Source organism: Helianthus annuus, chromosome 14 (genome assembly GCF_002127325.2).
Source record: "Helianthus annuus cultivar XRQ/B chromosome 14, HanXRQr2.0-SUNRISE, whole genome shotgun sequence".
NCBI classification, from domain to species: Eukaryota; Viridiplantae; Streptophyta; class Magnoliopsida; order Asterales; family Asteraceae; genus Helianthus; species Helianthus annuus.
The window spans coordinates 151943830-151961515 of record NC_035446.2 but is presented as its reverse complement, the minus strand read 5'-3'; the positions used below and the strand labels follow the sequence as shown (position 1 = coordinate 151961515).

The 17686-nt window shown below is 35.4% G+C and overlaps 2 protein-coding genes across 3 annotated transcripts; one reads left to right on the top strand and one right to left on the bottom strand.

Annotated features, from left to right (window-relative positions):
* Positions 1-832: 832 nt before the first annotated feature.
* LOC110904338 (ubiquitin carboxyl-terminal hydrolase 12) lies at positions 833-9850 on the top strand. 2 transcript variants are annotated; one of them, XR_002572489.2, is made up of 32 exons: positions 833-1082; positions 1377-1500; positions 1738-1888; positions 2007-2164; positions 3965-4230; positions 4321-4539; positions 4614-4722; positions 4810-4925; positions 5008-5106; positions 5217-5326; positions 5448-5522; positions 5601-5679; positions 5761-5907; positions 6008-6088; positions 6170-6289; positions 6413-6535; positions 6628-6705; positions 6791-6879; positions 7010-7118; positions 7208-7276; positions 7346-7450; positions 7541-7596; positions 7686-7863; positions 7965-8066; positions 8163-8214; positions 8303-8368; positions 8495-8560; positions 8678-8764; positions 8883-8999; positions 9071-9145; positions 9236-9322; positions 9409-9828. XR_002572489.2 is itself a non-coding variant. In XM_022150183.2 (32 exons), the coding sequence occupies exons 1-32, from the start codon at positions 1053-1055 to the stop codon at positions 9448-9450; spliced, it is 3405 nt and encodes a 1134-aa protein (XP_022005875.1). In that variant the 5' UTR covers positions 834-1052; the 3' UTR covers positions 9451-9850. The 2 variants fall into 2 exon arrangements, 1 of the variants encoding a protein (XP_022005875.1); XM_022150183.2 differs by having other exon boundaries at positions 834-1082; positions 8143-8214; positions 9409-9850.
* A 945-nt stretch (positions 9851-10795) lies between these two features.
* LOC110904339 lies at positions 10796-13658 on the bottom strand. Its single transcript, XM_022150184.2, has 2 exons — positions 13445-13658; positions 10796-11557 (listed from the first exon to the last, which is right to left on the bottom strand). The coding sequence occupies exon 2, from the start codon at positions 11543-11545 to the stop codon at positions 10919-10921; it is 627 nt and encodes a 208-aa protein (XP_022005876.1). The 5' UTR covers positions 11546-11557; positions 13445-13658; the 3' UTR covers positions 10796-10918.
* Positions 13659-17686: the final 4028 nt, after the last annotated feature.

Here is a 17686-nt window from a genome sequence, read left to right as displayed (position 1 = left end):
TAGATGCGCTTCGAATCAGGAATATGATCACCACTTCCTTGATGTGCCCTTTATGCAGAGAAGATTACGAGACCATCGATCATATTCTTATCTCCTGTTATATCGCCATCATCATTTGGCAGATGGTCAACATTTGATGCAAGACCCTTCCTGTCTACGTCTTTTCACTTAGAGATCTTATGGATTTCTCTCTCTTGTACTGGTTTATTTAAAAAACTCGTAATAAAGTGGTGTTTTCAGAGAAGAAGGTCTTCTTGTCCAAAATGTTAGAAGAGATTAAGGCTATCACGTTTCAATGGGTTATAAAAGTAGGTTCGAGTTGTAATTGTTAGATTGACCAAGTAATTAGATGTTCTTTTGTTTGGGAATGTGTTGTATATATTGTTGTAATATATTTTCGTCTTTGAATTATTTTTAACCATTCCCAGGGCATGTTTGGCTAAGCTTTTCGAAACAACTTATTGACCTTTTGAAAAAGTTAGTATGGAGTGACTTATTGACTTATTGATTTTTTCCCCTCACATATACCCTCATTGCCAAACAATATTTTAGAGCTTATAACTTTTCAAAAAACCAATAAATAAATAAGTTGTTTCAAAAATCTTACCCAAACATACCCTCACTCTATATTTCATCAAAATTTTATCAAAGTGACATCCATAGTTATTCTCGATTAAAGTCACCAAGGATTGTGATCACATGTATCGCACCTCAAAAATTCCACATCTACATGCGAATCAAATATGACGTGGAGGCATATCATTGAACGAAGTACCATGTTTTGCACACCCGGTCACACAGGATTACAAAAACCGTGTCTCCCTTTCTATCTCAAATTACCAAAATCCCCCCACACTTTCTCCAAAATCCCGAACCAGCCCTTACCCCCATTGATGCTCAGGACAACACGCGAGTCTGCCTTCGTTCTCCCGCACACATTTTTAGGGCGTATCAGTCACCATTGTCATCTCTCTCTCTCTCTCATCATTTCCATCACCTTATTTCTCTCTCTAGAAACCACCGTTGATCGGACGCTATTCACCGCCTGAATAATGACTATGGTCACTCCACAGCCGCTAGATGTATATATATATATCTCTCTCTCTGTATACATATATATCTCGTTATGTACATCTGATTACGTTTAAGCGTTATGTTTTGTTCGGTTGTAGCATCTTTGACATTATAGATTTTAATTATTTGGTTTTGTGATCGTGCTAGGGTTTTGTAATTACCTATGTGTCTTAATGTAGTTCAATTGGCAATTTGAGTGTGAATTTACTCAGTTAGGGTTTTTATTTTTTTGTTTGGGGAAAAATTAGGGTTTTATTTGGATTGGATATTTCATGATTTATTTGTATATTTTAATTTGACAGCAAGAAGATGAGGAGATGCTAGTGCCACACACTGAGCTAGTGGACGGTCACGGGCCTCAACCGGTGCAAGGACCGGTCGCTTTCGATGGGACTCCGCCTATTGAAGTTCCTCAGCCTATGGAAGGTTGTTGCTTTGCTTTATGTGTTTATGTGCTTACTTAAATTATAGTATATATATGTATGTACATTTATGGATACACTTTGTCATTTCAAATTATAAACGAATATCGCTTGAGGTGAAAAGCAATGTGTGTGCGCATGGTGTGAGTGATCACTTATACATGTTGCTTTGTTCGTTTCATTTGGAATTTGAGATGTTCTTATATGGTTAATTAACTTTTGATTTTACTAATTTGGATAGTTGTGGGTCAACCTGAAGTTGTTAGCACAGCAGAGAATCAAGCAGTTGAGGAACCTCAGGTGACTACGTTTACATGGCGTATTGAGAATTTCTCTCGTCTGACGAACAAGAAGCTCTATTCTGATCCCTTTGTGGCCGGTGGACATAAATGGTAAATGATAGTTGTATCTGTACAATATTTATTTATTTATGCCTGTCTATTATGTTTTTGTTTCCCTTAGGAAACAATGTGGACCATTTGTCAGAGTTGTGGGTTTATTTTTTGGCAGGCGTGTGCTTATATTTCCAAAGGGAAACAATGTGGACCATTTGTCCATGTACTTAGATGTTGCTGATTCCTCATCCTTGCCATATGGCTGGAGTAGATATGCACAATTCAGCTTGGCTGTTGTTAATCAGGTTCACAGCAAGTTCACCGTAAAGAAAGGTATTTTTCATGTTTGTGTTGTTGGTGGCGGAGAAATTATGCTTTTATGCAATTTTGTTTTGCTAGAGAGCAGCTCATAGTTTTACTCATGTTTCTTGTATTAGAAACCCTTTCCATTTTATCGGTTTTAGCAAGGAATTGACAATGCTTATTTATAACTTATATCTTGCAATCCATTTATGTTATCACTATTTATTTAATTGGTAAATTTGGACTTCAATCAAGAAATCTCAGAGGAGTTGCGCCATTTTGATCACATAAATGATCACCTTATTCTATATTTTAAGGAAATATATTTTAATGTACTATACTACTATGCTACTATGCTAATATGCTTATAGTGGAGTGAGAGAATAAAGATGTTACATGTTCCTTCTTGACATTCTTGAGCCATTTTAAAATAATAATATTTAATAGGATTGGCTTAAATTAGGAAACTGAAGATATTTTTTGAGCTTTTTTATATTTATATCATTAAATTATTATTAATTTCATAATCGAGAATTAGTGAATTACTTAAGAATGGTAGGTAAACGGACAACAAGCTGCGCCCATAGTTGTTATGGCGAATAGTGACAAGGTACCAATATGCTACATAGCGAATAGCGATAAATAGCGGGCGCTATTTTATAAATAGCGATACACTAGAATTTTTTTTTATATGTATATTATATCAAAATACGCTGGTATATACGCTAATTTACATGTATATTTAACAAAAACCTAAAATCGAACTATTTTATAGCTATATTTAATCACTATTATATTTAAAAAATGAAAAAATAAACTGAAATTCCGCTCTTTATCGCTACATACCCTATAGCGACCTTCGACCTATACACTACGCTATTTTCTATGGCAACCGCTATTGACACCTATGGCTGCGCCGCAACCCCTTTTTGAATAGCAAATCCATTTCTACTGAGAACAAAACCCTGGTTCCTCAACGTCAAGCGTTTGCTATGCACTACTTTCTGCACTCTGTCCAGGATCCCGACAGCTTCAGGAGCAAGGGAACCAAAATTATCAAGGCAAAGGGAATGAAGACATGTTGATTCTCAGCACAAGCTTTTTCATGTTTAGCAACTTTTCCCGATTCTGCTTTCGACACAGCCTGGCTAGCCACGAAACTGTTTTCCCTGAGCCCAACAAGGGGGACACCCTGGTAAAGTCCAAACAAGCGTGTTTCCCACCTGCCCAACCGAACACAAGAACATCCGCTGGCCGAAGAGTGGACCTCCCACTGAAGATATCTAACATGAGCACGTGATGCACAAATTATAACTAATCTTTGAATTGCCGGAACTTCTCGCCCTTAACCCTGTTCCTACCTTACCTTTCTCTTTTGGCGCCAGTTCCCCACCCACCTCTCTCTATTGCTATATCCCCATAAATTCATATAAAACCCACCAAACACTTCCAAATTTATAATGCAACAATATATCAATTTTTTTACAATACAAGTGGTGATCTAGGTAACACTTTGTGCTTTGAATAGCAAAGGCCAAAGGATTCATTTAGTAGAAAGATTCTCATTAATATAGATCTAGTGTGATCACACTCCAGATGGCATAAATAGTGGTAAGATCTAAAGAGCTTTACATTTAAACACAATATTTATCAGTTGTCACGCCCTTAATCTAGTTTCTGCTAGTTTATGTGTTTCCACAATTTATGGTCATGCATTTCTTTGTATACTCTTAGCAGGATCTCTAATAGAGACATGTCAAGTTAGGATAATTAAACAACTAATTAGTGCCTACTTTTAGCAACTAATTCTTTAATTTCTGTAAATAACAGACACACAACACCAGTTCCATGCAAGGGAGAGTGATTGGGGATTCACGTCTTTCATGCCTCTTAGTGATCTTTATGACCCAAGTAGAGGGTACCTTATAAATGACACATGCATTATTGAAGCTGACGTGGCTGTAAGGAAAGTGATTGACTATTGGACATACGACTCAAAGAAAGAAACCGGATATGTTGGTCTTAAGAACCAAGGAGCAACATGTTACATGAACTCTCTCCTTCAAACCTTGTACCACATCCCTTACTTTCGAAAGGTACAATTTTTCCATTTTTGTTATTATCATATTATGACTTGTATTACTTATTACTTAGAAGTTAGATCTCATTTTAACTTCCAATATCAGGCTGTTTACCATATGCCAACAACAGAAAATGATATGCCTTCAGGGAGTATTCCTCTGGCTCTTCAGAGCTTGTTTTATAAGCTCCAGTACAATGAAACCAGTGTTGCCACAAAAGAACTGACAAAATCTTTTGGATGGGACACGTATGATTCTTTCATGCAGCATGATGTTCAAGAGCTTAATAGGGTTTTGTGTGAGAAACTTGAAGACAAGATGAAGGTGTTGAAAATGTTTACATGAATCTAAAACTGCTGCTTGTGATTTTTTCTGACTTCCGATTGTTGTTGATTCAGGGAACAGTTGTTGAAGGGACAATACAGAAGTTATTTGAAGGACACCATATGAACTACATTGAATGCGTCAATGTGGACTTCAAATCGACAAGAAAAGAATCATTTTATGGTATTGAATATGTGAAGCAGCTTGAGTGTGTTGGTTCGTAAATAGTTAATGATACTGTTAATAATATCATAAAAATGTTTATATCAGATCTTCAACTTGATGTGAAAGGCTGTCGGGACGTTTATGCTTCTTTTGACAAATATGTTGAAGTGGAACGGCTTGAGGGTGACAATAAATACCATGCTGAAGCACATGGGTTACAGGTTGAGTATCAGTTCATACTTCATAATATTTTTAACCTAAAAAGTTGTTTTGGGTGAAGCTCACATGCTTGTTTCTATTCAGGATGCTAAGAAGGGTGTGTTGTTTATTGATTTCCCACCTGTTCTTCAACTCCAGCTAAAGCGTTTTGAATATGACTTCACGAGGGATACAATGGTAAAGGTAAGTGTCGAAGAACTTTTTCCACTTCCTAGAGTAATTTTAGCTCTTTTATGTTCCTGTTTTTTTTTTAAACATTAGTTTTCATAAACCTGTTCTGATTCCTTATGTAGATAAATGATCGGTACGAATTTCCACTTGAGCTCGACCTAGACAGGGAGAATGGCAAATATTTATCTCCTGATGCCGATAAGAGTGTCCGGAATCTTTATACGCTTCACAGGTACTAAATCTGTTCATACTGTAGATCTTCTAAAAGATTTAACTTGTAGTAATATCAGTAGCTCCATCATCATTAGTGTTGACACATTGTGTTTACTCTTTTCCACCTTGCTTCATGACAGTGTATTGGTTCATAGTGGCGGTGTGCATGGTGGACACTATTATGCATTTATCAGGCCAACTTTGTCAGACCAGTGGTGAGCTTTATATATCTTACACAGCTGTGTTTATATTATATATATATGGCGTTCTTGTCATCATTGTTACAATTTTAGGTTCAAGTTTGATGATGAAAGAGTTACTAAAGAAGATATGAAGCGGGCATTAGAAGAGCAATATGGTGGTGAGGAAGAGGTGAGGCATTGTTTTTGTTAGTGTGTATCACGTTTCTTTAAGTACTCATTTATCTTTTCTCTTATGCTTTAATTTTGACAGCTACCGCAAACAAATCCTGGCTACAATAATGCTCCATTTAAATTCACAAAGTACTCAAATGCCTACATGCTTGTTTACATACGGGAAAACGACAAAGATAAGATTATCTGTGACGTAGACGAGAAAGATATTGCAGAACATCTTAGGGTAAAGTAAACACATGTTTTAAATGTTGTTTCACTTTTTTAACATTTAAAGTTCCAAAGCTTGAGCCCGTAATGCCGTAATTATAATTATTCTTCTCCAGATAAGGTTGAAGAAAGAACAAGAAGAAAAGGAAGACAAGAGAAGATATAAAGCACAGGCTCATCTCTACACTATTATTAAGGTGGTAGATATATTATCTTTTTCTCCTTTTCAACAATTTTCATTTTATTATGTTGCTAATATCATTGATTGACATGTATAGGTTGCTCGTGATGCAGACCTGTTAGAACAGATAGGCAAGGATATATATTTTGATCTTGTTGATCATGACAAAGTTCATAACTTTCGTATACAGAAACAAACGCCATTTAACCAGTTCAAGGTATTTTATGATTTCCACCCACCCTCTTACATTGCTTTAAATGGGTTATTTAAAGTAGAGGTTATTCTGCCATTGATTATATTATCTGTATATTTGGCTATTACTTATATTCATAGTCTGCAGGAGGAGGTTGCTAAACAATTTGGCGTGCCCGTTCAGTTTCAACGGTTCTGGATATGGGCCAAAAGGCAAAACCACACATACCGTCCCAATCGTCCTTTAACTGCTCTGGAGGAAACCCAATCAGTATATTTTCTATACTTGCTAACATCTTTTAGAAGATTATTATTAATAATCTCAATTAACAAGTTGAATTCACACTGATCTTCTAATTGCAGGTTGGACAGTTGAGGGAAGTTTCCAATAAGAATAACAATGCTGAACTTAAATTGTTCTTGGAGATAGAGATTGGACCAGTAATATCCTCTTGTTGGTTTCATTTCACTGTTTATTATCTTTTTATCTTGATTTTTCAAATTAAAAAATATGCTCTGTTTTCAGGATTTGCATCCTCTTCCACCACCTGACAAGAGCAAAGACGATATACTTCTCTTCTTTAAGCTTTATGATCCCGAGAAGGAAGAACTCCGGTATTTTCAATATTTTAATTTATTCTGTTTTGATCTCTAAATACGAATCTAGAGATCTTATTTTGATTTTATTAGTAATATATGTGACAATGAGGTTTGCGAGTAACCACATCTATTATTCTTCATTCAGATACGTTGGTAGGTTTTTTGTGAAGAGCTCTGGTAAACCAACTGAAATTATATTAAAATTAAATGAGAGAGCTGGATTTAGTCCGGATGAAGAAATCGAACTCTACGAGGTATGTTCTCTCATTATGTTACAATATTCTGTCAACTTCCACCATCTGTTATAAGTTTCTCACTATAGGTTAACCTACTGTTTTTGCAGGAAATTAAATTTGAGCCATCTGTCATGTGTGAACGCCTTGACAAAAGATCCTCATTTAGATCTAGCCAGGTACCCCACCTTTTTCTTATATTAAAGTTGTTTACACATGAAATTAATATTTTTTGTTATTGTTTTTAGATCGAAGACGGAGACATTATTTGTTTCCAGAAGATAATTAAATCCGAGGGGAAGTACCGTTACCCTGACGTCCCTTCATTTCTAGAATATGTGAAAAATCGTCAGGTACATTAATATATTATATTTCACCATTTTTTACATATTGCAATATCTTCATCAGTAAGAAGTGATTCTGAATTCTTATTTCATTTTCAGATAGTTCATTTCCGATCTTTGGATAGGCCTAAGGAAGATGATTTTTGTCTTGAACTGTAACTCCGGCTTTCTTACTTACATATGAACTTTGTACCAGATTATTACAAACGTAAAACTCACTGTTACTGTTGACCAAAATTGACAGGTCAAAATTGCATACATATGATGATGTGGTGGAACGAGTTGCTCAGAAACTTAATCTGGATGACCCGTCGAAAATCAGGCTTACTCCTCACAACTGTTATTCTCAACAACCCAAACCCCATCCCATAAAGTATCGTGTTGCAGAACACCTACTAGATATGCTGGTTCACTACAATCAGGTTTCTCTATTTTCACTTTGTTAAAGCCATGTATTCATTTTGGTTTTTGTTGAAAAAAAATACTAATTTCTTTTTTTTTTCCTTTTTTTTGTGTGGTTCAGGTTTCTGATATTCTGTACTATGAAGTGTTGGACATCCCTCTTCCTGAATTACAATGTCTGAAAACTTTGAAAGTTGCTTTTCACCATGCAAATAAAGAAGAGGTACGTTTAGAATTTTTAACAGTTCTTCCTTGCAACGGATAACGGTTGGTTTCTGAAAGTTTTGCTAATTTTGCAGCCTGTAATTCATAATATTAGGTTGCCAAAACAGAGCACTGTTGGAGATGTTCTCAATGAAATAAAGAAAAAGGTATATGTTAGGATTTTAATTACACTGAACTTCCATTTAGGTTATGCTATTATCATTTCATGATCTTTTAAAATGCATTTTTAAACAGGTTACATTATCTCATCCAAATGCTGAACTTAGACTGCTTGAAGTATTCTATCACAAGATTTACAAGGTATTGCATCGGGTTAACGAAATGATTTTAATATTTTTTTGTTTCAGTTTCTCTACTAGAATGGTCAAGTACTTCGGGATTTTTACCTTCTGTTCTTATATATATTTGTTTTTCTTTTTCTCACAGATATTTCCTCTGACTGAGAAGATTGAGAATATAAATGATCAATACTGGACATTACGTGCTGAGGAAGTAAGCTGGCTTCTAACTTTTGGTCTATTTATTTCAATGCAAATGTGCCAAATGCTATTTGTTTTTCACAGTTTTTTTTTTTATAATTTTTATTATTGTTATTATTTTATTTATTAGATTCCAGAAGAAGAGAAGAACCTGGGACCCCAGGACCGGTTAATTCACGTTTACCATTTCACCAAAGAGGCTGCACAGAACCAGATGGTACACACTACATATTAACCAGTTTTCTATTCTACCAACTAACCTTATTTAAGTATTTTTCTGTTAAACCTTATTTTTATGGTTTTTTTTTTTTTTTTTTTTTTTTTATGATTTACAGCAAGTGCAGAACTTTGGGGAGCCTTTCTTTTTGATAATTCATGAAAATGAAACTTTGGCGGATGTTAAAGTCCGAATTCAAAGGAAACTAGAAGTTCCAGATGAGGAGTTTTCCAAGGTAGGCTATTTTTTTAATCGTAAACACTTGTGTTAAAACACATGTTAACGTCTGTCTTCTTTGTATTTCAGTGGAAGTTTGCATTTTTATCATTGGGGCGTCCCGAGTATCTACAAGATTCAGATGTTGTATCTAACCGTTTTCAGGTTCGTAGTTTCTTTTTTAATATACGTATGTTCATTCATTGTAGTACCTACCTTGATTATTATTTGACGTGTCTTGAATCTGGTTTCCAGAGAAGGGATGTATATGGTGCGTGGGAGCAGTACCTTGGATTGGAACATTCAGACACCACCCCTAAAAGGTCTTTTACAGCAAATCAGGTACAAGTTATTCTCTCCTTGAATTTTGGGTGGTGTAAAAAGAAAAAGATTGACTCTGATGTTTGTTTTTCATTGTAAAATTGCAGAACCGTCACACATTTGAGAAGCCAGTTAAGATATACAACTAGGAGAGCGCTGTGAAGCAATGGTTTTTGTTTGTCCGAAGAACATTTATATGTGGATTCCTTCCATTGTTTGTTTGGTTGGTGATGATTCTTTTTGGACCGAGGTGGGGGAATGGGAATGGGAATGATATCATCGGTGGGTTTAATGTTGGCGGTTTATGTGGATTTTCTCATGTGTAATTTAGCAGTAAAAGGTACATAGGAGGAAATTTTGTTGCAGGAGTGTACAAGCAGCAGCAGCTGGGTGCCTAAATTATTAGTGTTTGGTGGGATTAGATGTGTAAAATGGTTGGAGACATGATGGTTTGTGTAAAAAGTTACAATTTTACTGCTCCTTTACATCCATTCTTGTAGGATATAAAATGTCATTTTCTCCCCTAATCATAAATAATTAGACTTAAAACGCCCATGTTTTCACCACTTTCTTCATACTCACCAAAATCTGGTATGATTTTATCTACTGTGCGGTAATAGCTCACCTTGATATCAGAACGAGAACCTGTGCGCTGCTATCAATTGCAACATTAAGCCACAAGCATTAATTGCATATGAATCATTGCTCCAGTAGTGTTTTTGTCTCTATATTTGGCCTCTGGATAGCAGAACATTCAACTTTTGGAATCCTATATGAGGCAAAACTAAAAAGCAAAATCTCCCTAGATTTTTCAACCAATAAATGAACAAACTTAACCTCAATGAGAACTTTGACAAACTGACACAGTGACGAGGGATGGTGCAGTAGTGATGCTGCGATGGTGGTGGCATATTGACATAAAAATTAACCTCAAAATTGACCTGCTAACAGCGGAAATAGACTCATTTTTTGTCTTATTGAACGCCCATATACATTTGTTTTTATGTAATGGGCAAGTGTATGTCAAGGACATGTAACTGGATTCTAAAGAAGGGTTTGGTGAGCCGGAATCGTCTTTAATGCTTACAATATGTTTCACACATATCTTATGTGTGATGATTTGGGTTTGATCTCCACCAAGTTTGGTTTGATTTTGTTGTATCATTTTTTAACAAGACATTCCCCAATAAAATAGTTGTCAAGGATGTGTCACTAGAAGTCTAGAACACGCTTGGTCATGATGAACAATTAGAATTTTTAATCGAACAAGATTTTTACATAAATTGTTAAAATGGCATATCTAATGTTCAAAAATATTGTCAAGGAAGATAATACTCAAAACCAAATAGGACAACAAACCTAAAGACTGTATTTTTAATATATCGAAATAATATTTGCAGCCCCTTTCAAAACCTGTTTCAAACTTTATGATCACAAGTTCAGCTGACAGTGTACTGAAAATAAGAAAAACAACCATCCAAGTGATGGTATGAATGATACGACACCAATAAATTGGTTTATATAAATCTTGATTGCTTTAAACAAGGTATCAAATTCAGTTATGATCGATACAACGACATTATAGGTAACAACACGTGTTCTCATCACTAATGAAGTTTACCAAAGGCAGTCAATAGCGTGCATCAGCTTTCTCCTAGGCCCAACCGCATCAGCACCCATATCCTTCAGTTTCTTCATGGTCAAATTCACCAACTGAACCTTGCCAACACGTTTGCACCTAAAAATCTTCACAAACTGCCCCAGCCCAATAGACACCAGCCACCTGTCCAGCCCACCAGCTCTCTTAAGCTTTCTCTCAAGATTCAAAGCCCTCATCTTTGGATTTGCAAATATGTGCCCATTAAACAAACTTCCACAACATTTTTTTGCTTTTGGGGCACTGCAAATCCCAAGTGTTCTACGGTAATTGGGTTCACAGTTATGTGGGTTTCGTGGTTTGGGCATCTGATTCAACTTTGGGGGGTTGGAGAGTGTCGTGATCGGTTTTGAGGTTGCCAATGGCAAGGTGACAGGTGGATCTGCCTGTGGAGGTCTAATGTGGTCAACTTCTTTGGTGGCTATAGACGGAATTGTGCATTGTTCGGTGATTGGTAAAGAGGGGATCAAGATTGTAACTTTTTGTTTCTTGACAACCACCCAACCATCTTGTACACACTCTTCCGTATCAGGGTCATTCTGGGGATAACTTTTCTTTGAAGGTTGCTTAGGCTTTGATTTCATCATTTATTTGAAGACCTGCTTCATAAATATACAGTAAATCAAAGCAAAAAAAAATTGCTCTAATGCAAGAGAGTAACATATCCATAAATCAGAATTCCCTGAACAATCTTAAATTTAAAGAAAATATACAAGTAGCATTCAGATACAATTCCAGTATCCACTAGGCCTTGAGGTGAATACTAACAGCAACGGAGTAAAATAGTAATGAAATCTGCAGTACTTAGCATCTACATCTACCCAACTACCCACTGTTTAAACTTTAAACATGGCCTTCCTGAATACAGATTACAAAAATAAATGCAAAAGAACTTGATAACCTTATGTTCTTATGTATCGAGATTCAAGAATAATAGCTCATCCTGGCGGCATATTTTTTATTTTTATTTTTATTTTCCAGGCTTCTTGCAGCCTTAGCAACAGTAATTTGTGTCCAAACTGCACTATTAAGTAAATCATGATAAGAACAAACGCAGAGAGACAGAAAGGACGCTTAATAGTTTATTGATTCCTATATTACCCTCTTATGTTTTAGCAGTCAAACCTTAAGAGCAAGATATGAAAGTCATGATAATAGTCAAACAATGCAAGTCACCAAACGAAAATCATGATAAGAACAAACGCAGAGAGACAGAAAGGACGCTTAATAGTTTATTGATTCCTATATTACCCTCTATGTGAACTCATGATTCCAACAAATGCTATTAGTATCAAGTCACCAAACGAAAACTACAGCCACACTTCACACACACTGCATTTACAATGAAAAATCCAATTCTTACTCAACATTTCATATCCAAACTCGTGTTGCTTCTAAAACATAATCATTCAATACACTGCCCAATTCAGTTGTATTTAGCATGCCTATATTTGATCATCATCATCATACTCAGTAAATCCCACCAATAGCAAAGCTAAGATAGGGTCTAAGGAGGGTAAAATGTAGACAGTCTTACCTCTACCCCGTAGGAATAGAGAGGTTGCTTCCACTGAGACCCCCGGCTTGATAGTAGTTTTGCATCAAGCCTCGGACATAAGGCACGTAACACTCAGCAAAGGCCGATTAGTTCATGTACCCCCTTCTCATTTGGCTATCAACGCCACCATATGATGCATAATTAACCCGTCCCCCGCTTTTTAACGTTATTTTCATGAACTTAGTAAAATAACGTTAAAATTAGTGCGCTTTCACTTTTGCCCCCCGGTGACCCATACATATCTACATTATATGTGCATATGCTTTGCGGTTTTGAGCCGGGGGTCTCACTGGAAGCAGCCTCTCTATTCCTACGGGGTAGAGCCGTAGAGCTTAGGTTGTCTACATCTTACCCTCCTCAGACCCTACCTTAGCTTTGCTATTGGCGGGATTTACTGAGTATGATGATGATGATGATGATGATGATGATGATGCTGCTTTGCGGTTATTTTAACGGAATAGGAAGGCTGCTTCCAGTGAGACCCCCAGCTTGATAATAGCATGCCTATATTTGATATGATAGGTAAACACATAGTAAATATCACTCCTATTCGACACAAGGGGATAAACTCTTTCAACTATTAATGTCAAACCAATGCTGTAAAGTGCAAACCGATGGTGATTTCGACCACCACCCGCATGATTCAATCAACAGTAGTCGTTCGTTATAAACTTCAACTCCGATCTCATCCTTTTCTCACACCAATTAAAGTAACAGATAAACTTGAAGTAAAAAAAGACTTCCCTAACTAAACTTGTTTATTATTATCAAGAGTCAACAATGTATCATTTTTCCTTGATCATGTTTCACAATGTTTTGAAAGAAATAGAGGGCCTCAGTCAATTCCATATTCAGTGAACAATCTAAATGAAACAATTAAGCTTAAAATACTATTGCATTCGTAACAATGGAATCATCGCAGTCATACCTTGATTATGCACAAAGCTGGAATTGATCGGAGAAGATGAAATCACTCAAGTGAATTGAGGGGATCCTGTGATCGCAGCGATTTAGCGGGTCCTGTTATTTGGCGCCCTAATTGATTGATTGATACATAGAAAGTAAAAACCAACAAAGCTTCAGTTTTGTCCCAGAGTTATACCTAAAATCATACCCTTTTAACCTCAGGCGGTCTTGAGTTTAAAAGGTTGAATATTTGGGATAGTGGAGACCCAAGTTCGATCTTCATTTATGTCACATTTGGTGGATTAAGACAATGAATGATTTGAGTTAGGTCTTAATCTTGAGCCCACCCGGGTTTTCGTCTCGTGTGTTACGTTAGAGAGTGTTCAGCTCTTGTGGTGGCAGAACATTTGTCAAGTGACAGCTGGCAGTATGGTTTTTCGGGCTATGCAGTCAATAGCGTGCTATAGCGCTTAGCGGACATACGAACCCATAGCGGTCCCGCTATTAGCGGTGCTAAATCCCGTTATTGAACCACTATTTTGAAACCCGTATAGCGGTCGTAGCACTGCATTTAGCGGTTTTTCTTATTTTAGTCTAAAAGTAAGGTAAAGCCCACATTAATTAACTTTTTGTTTATAAATAAACCCAAAAGTAAAGGCTCAAACCCAAAATTAAACCTAAATCAAGACCAAAAGTCTTCATTCGTTGGTTATTCATCAGTTTATCATTCAACAAAATTAAACCTAAATCTCTAAATCGCTGGACTTCCCTAGTTAATGTTTTGAATTTTAATATTACTACTAATATTTTGCATGATAATATGATATTACTATAAAGTTTGATATTATTATTAATATTACTACTAATATTTTGCATGATAATATAATATTTTGCATGATAATATGATATTACTATTTCCATTCTTACTATACAAGTATAGTTCAATTTCTTCTTTTAGTAATCATTTGTATTGTTTTAATGTAATTCCTAATTTCTTCGTGTACTATTTACAAGCATGCTAATAAATTAGTCACAATTTTTTTTTTCAAATTGGTTTAAAATTGCTTCTATGAACAGATGGAGGTTTGGACGTTTGAAGAAATACATAATGCCTTAAATTATGCTTCTCAAAACCATGGAAAGCACAACTAGCTAGGGAAAGCAAAGGTAATTGCATTATGGAGTTATAATTTGCTACTACTTTTAGGTCTTGAATGAGTAGCATAGCAATGTGTACTATTTACCCCATGTCTACTCAAGTGATGGCTACACTGCTCAAGAGCATATCATTGAAGGTATGTTTCTTGCTTCGGCTACTGCGAGTCAATTTTTAAGGGTCATTCTGTTGTTCCAATACATTAGTTGGGTAATGAGTCAAAATGGGTATACATCTTTATATTTGTAAACTGTATTTTAGCTACATGTTCTGTACGGTTTTTTTTTCATGATAGCTACATGTTCTTCCGGTATATGTGGTTATACATTTGTAAATTGTATTGTTTTTTTGGTAGGCTTTTGTGGGGAATTAGTGCTTTTGGATGTTTTTTGGGATAAATTAACAAACTAATATGTAGTTTTTGGGATGCTACTTTATATGGTTAGTTTTGTTGTAATACTATTTTTTTTCATAGGTTTCATGAAGTGCATATCAATGTGGCTGTAAATTCAGAGATTGGACGACTAATGTGTTGTCCATACATTATATCATAGTTTGTCTAATCTTATTCATTGTTGCCTAAGAAGATTTAAAATTTTCGGGATAGGGTTAATGACAAATATGAAGAGGGTCGTGACATAAGTCATCTTTTTGAATTCATGTTTGGGAATATTGATGGTTTTGGTGATCTTGATATTGATAACCTTGATGAGGTATCTATCTTTCTTAATATTGCACTAACACACACACATGTATGTGTGTGTATATATATATATATATTCTAAAATTAAATATCCATTGGTTAATTATTGCAAAACCATGGTCTTATTTCTTAGAAGAGGAGCGTCTTGCTACCCTAGCTTATATACTTGGATCATATTTTAACATATATTGATGTACACAACTACCATCTCCTTGCTATATTTTTATACCATATATAATTTTGAGTTAATTGCCCGGATGGTCTCTGGGGTTTCACGTTTTTTCATGTTTAGTCCCCACATTTCGGAAATAGCAGGTATGCTCTCTATGGTTTGTCATTTTGTTACTCGGATAGTCCCCTGACATTTACTCCGGGGACTATCCGAGTAACAAAATGCAAAACATAGGGAGCATACGTGCTATTTCCAAACTAACTGACATCTACTCAAGGGACTATCCGAGTAACACAATAACAAACCATAGAGAGCATACCTGCTATTTTCAAAAGGTAGGGACTAAACGTGAAACCACAGGGACCATCCGGGCAATTAACTCTATAATTTTCTTAGACAATTATGATAATAATATATTGAATTCATGACTTTGAACGTGATTTGGTTATGTAGATTATAAGTGGATTATGACCAAAAAGCTGAAGATGTATTAGATTATCAAGATATTGATTGAACAATACGAGGAATGAGAAATCCAAGCGTTGACCGAGGAAGACTATCTCATACCAAAATTCGATTATGTTTCTACAACCGTAACTTCATCGTTAGTTACATCATCTATATTGTTTTGATGATGAAAATTATGATGAAGAAGAATTACTGAACAAATTACGTGTGATGTGATATGTAATGTCATTTATATTTCGATTATTTATAATGTTATGACATATCTAATTTACATTGTTAAACCGTGTAACAGACGGGTACCTAATGAATTGTTGTTTTAACTTTTATTTGTTATTAGTGTTATTGGTATTGTGTTGTCATATAATTATTATTATTACACGTAATTTCAATCATAAGAAGTGTTTCAAGATATATTAATTAATTTGTTTTTATTGTTCAGCCCGTGTAATACACGGGTTTTAACCTAGTTATACCTAAAATCATACCCTTTTAACCTCAGGGGTCTTAAGTTTAAAAAGTTGAATATTTGGGACAGCGGAGACCCAAGTCCGATCTTCATTTATGTCACATTTGATGGATTAAGACAATGAATGATTTGAGTTAGGTCTTAATCTTGAGCCCACCCGAGTTTTTGTCTTACTGTGTGTTACGTTAGAGAGTGTTCAGCTCTTGTGGTGGCACAACATTTGTCAAGTGACAGCTGGCGGTATGGTTTTTCGGGCTATGCAGTCAATAGCGTGCTATAGCGCTTAGCGGACATACGAACCCATAGCGGTCCTGCTATTAGCGGTGCTAAATCTCGTTATTGGACCACTATTTTGAAACCCGTATAGCGGTCGTAGCACTGCATTTAGCGGTTTTTCTTATTTCAGCCTAAAAGTAAGGTAAAGCCCACATTAATTAACTTTTTGTTTATAAATAAACCCAAAAGTAAAGGCTCAAACCCAAAATTAAACCTAAATCAAGACCAAAAGTCTTCATTCGTTGGTTATTCATCAGTTTATCATTCAACAAAATTAAACCTAAATCTCTAAATCGCTGGACTTCCCTAGTTAATGTTTTGAATTTTAATATTACTACTAATATTTTGCATGATAATATGATATTACTATAAAGTTTGATATTATTATTAATATTTTTCAATATATATATTTATATACATATAAATACATAAAATATGCATGATATAAAAATTATCGCTATACCACCGATATACCACCGCTATAACCTATAGCGGACTTTGACCGTTATTTGATTTTGGACCATTATAACAACATAGTTTCCAGGGGAACGTGCAGAACCAAGGGGTCTTTCTGTGGAAACCTCCACAAAGAATGGTCGTTTTCATCGAAGTCAAACTCTAAAGCAATGTGAGCATGGTTAAGACAACATACTCTTGACGGAATGAGGCATGGAGCTCTCCTATTTAGAGAGTGCGGTGACTAAACACAATAAAGTCATCTTTAAAAAAAGAAGATTGAATATTTGGATTTTTTTTTAAACAATTTGAGTCTTACAACTTGCTTTGAATACATATCTAAACTAACCCCTTTTTAGTCAAACGAATACTAAAATATAAGATAAAATAATGAAAACTGTTGAGGTTTGTATTTGGAGAAACTTGATACATTTTTCCGAACTTTTGGTTACAAACAAAACTAGATTAGTTTGAATTTGATCGCCAAGGGCTGAGGGCACCACTCTAAAGAAAACAATGGGAGAAAAATAAGTTTATGGAGAGATTAAAGTGAAAAAAAGCTAAGAC

Coding starts and splice junctions, on each gene's coding strand:
- LOC110904338 (XM_022150183.2), top strand. CDS start 1,053: ATGACTATGGTCACTCCACAGCCGCTAGAT. Junction 7,277..7,345: donor CCTCATTTAGATCTAGCCAG/GTACCCCACCTT, acceptor TATTGTTTTTAG/ATCGAAGACGGAGACATTAT. Junction 9,146..9,235: donor TTGTATCTAACCGTTTTCAG/GTTCGTAGTTTC, acceptor TCTGGTTTCCAG/AGAAGGGATGTATATGGTGC.
- LOC110904339 (XM_022150184.2), bottom strand. CDS start 11,545: ATGATGAAATCAAAGCCTAAGCAACCTTCAAAGAAAAGTTATCCCCAG.